Raw genomic sequence first — 6,466 nt, forward strand, 5'->3', positions numbered from 1 at the left:
ACGTATTCAATTTGGAATAATAGGAACATAGTGTATAAAAATAAATTATTATTTTTTTCTAGGTGGGTTGACAAACGGATTGTTTTAGTGAATCAGCTGTTTAATCCTAATGGGCAGCTCATGTCCTACTCAGAATTTTTAAACACCTATAAATTTCCAGCCACACCCAAAGAATATGCCATATTATTTGATGCAATACCTACGGGTATTATAATGCTTTTTAAAGGTATTCAACCTTGCATATCATCTGTTTCTCTCCCCAACCCTTTAGATTCACACATAGGAAGAATCTGTCTAACAAACCACAGTAAAAGTAATAAGAATATTCGTGCTTTGTTCCAGACAGAATCTCTAACTATCCCACATGTGGTCTCTTATTGGAATTCCTTTGTCAGTGACATTAACTGGAAAAGAGTATGGACAATTCCTAACAAGTATCTGGTAACGAATAAAGTGAAGGAAGTCTCATTTAAAATATTGCATAAATTTTATCCTGCTAATCATTACATGACGAAGTTCAAAAGGGACATAAATGTGAACTGTGGATTTTGTGGAAGCCATCCTGAGACTGTGCAACACCTCTTCTGGATCTGTTCATACGCTAGAACATTTTGGAAAGACTTCAGTAGATTCATTGCTGGACATCTCTATAATGACTTTACTGTGAAATGGGAAAATGTTGTATTTTGTTTCTTTCGAAGGCAAAAAAAAGAAGATGTTTACTTTATAATAAACTTATTAGTTATCTTAGCTAAATTTTATTTTCACAAATGCAAATACAGTAACAAAAAACCTAATTTTAAACATTACTATAATGATGTTTTATGTTACATAAAATTGATTAGTGGATCACTTAACAAAAAGGCTATGAAAACTATTACTATTTGTAGTAATTACAAATTATTTGAATGTATGTAATTCTTTGTATTACACCCCCTGGCATATGTTAATTTTGTTCTGATTGTATACATGTTCTGTATACTGTTTCTTAATAAAGTTTAATATTTTGAAAAAAAAAAAACAAAAAAACAAAAACAAAACAAAACTTGGGTTTGTGTCTAATTTTAAACATTACTATAATGATGTTTTATGTTACATAAAATTGATTAGTGGATCACTTAACAAAAAGGCTATGAAAACTATTACTATTTGTAGTAATTACAAATTATTTGAATGTTTGTAATTCCTTGTATTACACCCCCTGGCATATGTTAATTTTGTTCTGATTGTATACATGTTCTGTATACTGTTTCTTAATAAAGTTTAATATTTTGAAGAACCCCCCCCCCCCCCCCCCCCCAAAAAAAAAAAACAAAAAACTTGGGTTTGTGTCCGTGTCTGATGCAAGGTGCTGTTTAACCGTGAAATCACCAGCAGAGGTCGCTGCTGACAGGCCAGCATTATGTCATTGTTAACCACATTGTTGTAAATAAAGTTTTGGCAGAACGCATGGTCGATAATTCTGGAAGGTGCGCCTGGTTAGTTAAAGTAGAAACACCTTTCCCCGAAGGAAAATTGTCAGCTAAACTTATTTTTATATATATATATTCAACGTTACGGGTATTGTGTGAACAACCGACAAACATGGCAGAAAGCGACTGGGACACCGTAACTGTCTTGAGGAAGAAGGGGCCGACTGCTGCCCAGGCCAAATCCAAGCAGGTTAGTGCGAACGCCGTATTTCGTTTGTGCTTCCGTACTTTTGCTGACTAACAACATTTTCGGATATCTACCTTACTGAGTGAATTAATCGTGTGTAATGTGTTGGTAAAAGCTCTTTGTGCACGTGGTCGTTAGTTGAAGCGCTAAGAACCATCGCACATCCTTCTGGTTTACTTCAATAACAACAGATATGAACGCCCGTTTCCGTTAATGTTAGCTAGCAAGATGAACCGCCTCTAGATGACCGGTCGTATTGGAGACATTTAAACCGTCTATTTGAGTGTTTTTAACTAAGCAAGTGCTAGCTGTCTGCGAAGGAGGGCTAGCTAGCTAACCTTCCTGCACTAACTTGAAGTGTATTTTTCTTTATGCCACAGTTTCTAGTAGCATATGGTACCTTCAACAAAACAAACTTCACACGGATAATGATCACACTAATGCCGGGGTAGCCTCTATATTATCAGTAGTGGATGGTCAGGATAAAGGCACACTCACTTTGGTGTTTATTTATACGAATGGTGGGAATGCTCATCAGCAGGCACGTAGCGAACGTCTTTAAATGCCACAAGTATAATTTAACTGTAACTTAAAGTGGTACTTCAAAAAAACATTAAAATGACTCGCTAAACAATTAATTTTTGAAGTTTAAGAACTGATTGTGACACCATTTTGACATTTTGTTGTTGCTGTTTTAAACGTGTATTGAAAGGGGAGGGTTCAAGATGTCATTTTGGGCTCATATGGGTTGGTTGTAGTGTTATAAATCCTTAGGACACCTTTCTTAAAAGAGTGGACTTAAATGTCACATTTCTGTGTGTGAATGCTTATTCTATCTTGAGAAATCTGAAATATTGTTTGTATTCAGGTTCAGTTTGTGTGCTAAGGTGAACTGTCTTAAATTCAGTCAATATGCTTTGATAAACAGATTGGTTACTTATTAACTAAATGGCATAAGGCTAAAGAGTGTGTATCAAGAGCTGGGCAATCTGCTGCAATGTTATGACCTGTACTTGTCCTATTTTTTTGTTTTGTTTTTTTCCCAGGCAATCACATCTGCTCAGAGACGTGGGGAGGAAGTTCAAACATCCAAGAAATGTAAATTCCCAGTAGTTGGTTTTACACTATAAGAATGAAGTCCTCTTACTCACCTGTGTTATGATTACTGCAGTCTTTGCATGCCCGGCATTATTTGCATTGCCCAGTGATGCTTTGATTTTATCCACGGCTTGTCATGCAGGGGCTGCAGGGCAGAACAAACAGCACCTTGTGACAAAAAATACAGCCAAACTGGACAGGGAGACAGAGGAGCTGCACCATGATAGGGTTCCTCTGGAGGTGGGCAAGGTCATTCAACAAGGCAGACAGGAAAAAGGCCTGACCCAGAAAGATCTAGCCACTGTGAGTAAACAAATATATTATGCTTGTATAAACAGTGCATAGACTGCTGGAAAATGTGCCATGTCTGGTTTTATAAAGCATCTCAGAAAGCAGTCTACACGTATCGAAAGAAAAAGTAGTACTTAGTAAGATAAACCAAACCAAGTCAGTGACGAATTGTTTGAACGTTGTTGTGAGATCAATATGATCCATGTTTTTAACATGATCACAGTCATGGGCAAAGGTTTCAGCAGTTTCAGCGGTTTGACATGTTTCTGGGGTATAGTGAAGAACAATGACAGGCCTTTCTAGAGCTGGGCGATATAAGATTCTTTTCATATCACAATATGTTTTTTTTTTTCATTTCAGGCGATAACGATATATCACGATATAAGCCAAATAACTATATTTGTAAGATTTAAATGTGCCGTTGCTCACGAGTAAAATGTGAAATAATCAGCAGCTTGTTTTGATTGAAATATTTATTTCCCATAATAAGTTCAACAGGGTAGATGTACTTAAGGAACATGAGACTTTTTCAGATAAATAAAGGCAAATATTGCAAACTACACAAAAGGCAGCCGCTAAAGCGTTTAAGTTTCAAAATAGAACAAACGAAACAGACTACTAAATTGTCAATTCCACTTAGAAATAAATTATTAATTCTAAAAATAAATCTAGTTTGTTTTACAGAAGAACAGACAAAACTGACTAACTTTTGTCAATATGAAATAAACTGAGAACTAAAAGGAAATTCTCAATCTCTCCTTGTTGTATAGCTTAGCTTTTCAAACAGTTTTAAAATAAAGATGCTAACAGAACATTCTTCAAATCCTAGGTGCACATCCAAGGTGCAACTTTATCTATAAAAAAAACCAAAAAACGTTAGTCGGACAAATGACGAATTAGCGCTTTCAGTTAGAGATTGAGCATGCTCTAGTGGGTGGCACTGCTTCAGGTGATAAAAAAGGTTTATTGTATTTCCAGACTTGCTTTCGGCACAATTTACAGTGCGCGCTACTCTGTTTTTTGTCAGACTTGAAATAGCCGAAACTTCTCTGGCCTTTCCTTTTGACAATCTCTCCGGCATTGGAACCATCATCTGTTTTCTCTTCGGTAACCTTCGGTCACGCTCTCGGTTGATTTTTCTAGTCGGCACACTCATTTCCTCCGTTACCTGGGTGGCACGGCGGCTGGCTGCTTCTCAAACAAATACACATGTACGGCTTGGCACTTGTGCTGTGTGTAACAAGTCACGTGACGTGACGCTGCGGCTGTGATTGGTTCGGCTCTGCGCTACTTAATTTGGATTGGCTGTTCTTTTGTTTTTTTGTTTTTTTTAAGAGAGCAAGAGAGATGAGGCCTATCGCATTAGTTTAATTTTTCTATAGAGAAAAAGTTTTTTCGCAATGCATATCGTTCTATCGCTCAGCTCTAGGCCTTTCAGAAGTTTCAGAGTTTTATTGTCAAATAATAAATAAAATAATTTATGCAAAGAGGTGTGCTTCAAGGCCAAATCCTGACTGATAGCTCTCCGTTCCCATCTTATCAGGACTCAAAGTCGAGTAAAGTTTGTAGTCTTCTGCTTGGTTCCATTTGCTTTTTAAAGGATTGACCATGTTAAGAGTGTTATCAACTTCTTCAAGCAATCCCAGAGCAACTTGGGGGTGATGTGTGCATGATCATGCACTTTTCTACAAGGCAAACATGATAGCTTAGCCAAGTTGAGAATCTATGGTGAGTTTTTTTTTTTTCCTCACTGTAATCATAGAAACTTAAAAAAGGAAAGGAAAGTTGTTGAAAAAATTAAAATTTTAGCCATGACTGTACTTTAGCTGTGTTTTTTTTTTTCTTTTTTTTTTTTTTTTAAAGTATTTGCTAGCAAAGTAATTTTCCAGTGCAAACCTTACAATGAGTGTTTATTATCACCCTGCAGTTATGTGAAATGTGCTACCCACAAGTTCTAAATGATCTATTCCACACTTTTTCCTCAGAAAATTAATGAGAAGCCTCAAATCATTGCTGACTATGAGTGCGGGAGAGCCATTCCCAACAACCAGGTCATGGGGAAAATAGAAAGAGCAATCGGTAAGTGTGTTACTTTAAATTTTTCCAAAACAAAATGTTGAATTATGTTATTTTCTCGGCTGTATGACCCACATGTTTTTACCTTTGACCATGAACAGGACTGAAGCTACGTGGGAAGGATATTGGCCAACCCCTGGAGCCAAAAACCAAAAAGAAATGAACACAAAGCCTCGAAATCAGCCCTCCCCAACCCCTCCTGTTATCTGTAACTGAATCCTGAATCCCCCTCCCACCTCTTAGAACCCTTAAAAACTTTCCTTTCCCCTCCCATCCGATCCTCTTTCTGGGCTGATCCCACCGTGTCCTGTCATAGGACCTGGTGCTTCACTGCAATGCAGGCTACATACTAACAAGTCATCTGAAACACTCTGAAACACCACAAAAAATGAATGATTGAATGCTTTTTAAAGCATCACAAAAAATGTTCAGTGACGTTCTTTCACCTACGTCTGCTTGGGCTTTGACACAATAAAAGGCAGATTTTTCTTTTCTTTTTTTAAAAAAAAAGGTGAATTATTTTTCATCTTCAGACTAATGTTAATTCTGAGCATGATGATAAACCAGAAGTGCTTGATTGCATCTTTTCACTCTCTTCAGACAGTGGGTGGATGTCATTACAGTGTTGAAATGTTTTAATGCTGTGCGTTGTTTTGATCTATAAATAAAGTTTGGCAGTTCATGAATTATTCTTTGTGTGACTTTAAAGCTAGTGTGGCACAGAATGTCTTAACAAAACCAGTGAGATGTATATAGATACAGATAATGTATAGACTTTTAAAAACTACGTTTATCCCAGTAACACTTCAGTAACTACTTCAGGTAAATTTTGGCAGCTATCTTTGAAATGTCCCAGGGCGCTTATTTGGAAAGTTTTGTACACATAATTTCCAAGTTAAACTTTAGGTTCAGTGGGCATGAAGACACAAAAAACATGTAAGGAATCACCAGCCAAATCTTTGATTTCTTTGATTGTCTGGCGCCTTTGTAATGGGCATCTGCCAAAGATTTCCATTCAGGATCCTTGGAGTGTTGTTTCTTCGTCATGCTATACCTCTGTCACAAGAGTTGGTGTTTGCTCTAGAGCTAGTTTTTGTATTCTTCAAACACATCCTCCAGAGATGAAGCCCAAACTATATTTCCTCTGTAGTAGACAAAGTTAAACTGAAAGATACTTTAGTTTTACTCGGATCTCAGGAGGTTAAAAGGCTGCCTAAATTATTTTGTTAGAAAATACTATAGCATTGAATACAAAAGTAATGACAGAATTCAGCCACTAGATGTCAGAATACTGCAAAAAAATTCATAGATTTTTGCATTTTGAAGTCTGTAAAAGCAAGTT

The 6,466-nt window shown here is 36.7% G+C and overlaps 1 protein-coding gene across 1 annotated transcript; it reads left to right on the plus strand.

Annotated features, from left to right (window-relative positions):
- Nucleotides 1-1,413: 1,413 nt before the first annotated feature.
- Nucleotides 1,414-5,810, plus strand: edf1 (endothelial differentiation-related factor 1). Its single transcript, XM_086300912.1, has 5 exons — nucleotides 1,414-1,662; nucleotides 2,706-2,757; nucleotides 2,900-3,060; nucleotides 5,034-5,127; nucleotides 5,226-5,810. The coding sequence occupies exons 1-5, from the start codon at nucleotides 1,450-1,452 to the stop codon at nucleotides 5,285-5,287; spliced, it is 582 nt and encodes a 193-aa protein (XP_086157038.1). The 5' UTR covers nucleotides 1,414-1,449; the 3' UTR covers nucleotides 5,288-5,810.
- Nucleotides 5,811-6,466: the final 656 nt, after the last annotated feature.

This window comes from Aulonocara sp. 'chitande type north' Nkhata Bay, linkage group LG7, assembly GCF_057382095.1.
Source record: "Aulonocara sp. 'chitande type north' Nkhata Bay isolate Kocher_YH1m ecotype deep benthic linkage group LG7, A_spYH_male_GT1.1, whole genome shotgun sequence".
Taxonomy (NCBI): Eukaryota; Metazoa; Chordata; class Actinopteri; order Cichliformes; family Cichlidae; genus Aulonocara; species Aulonocara sp. 'chitande type north' Nkhata Bay.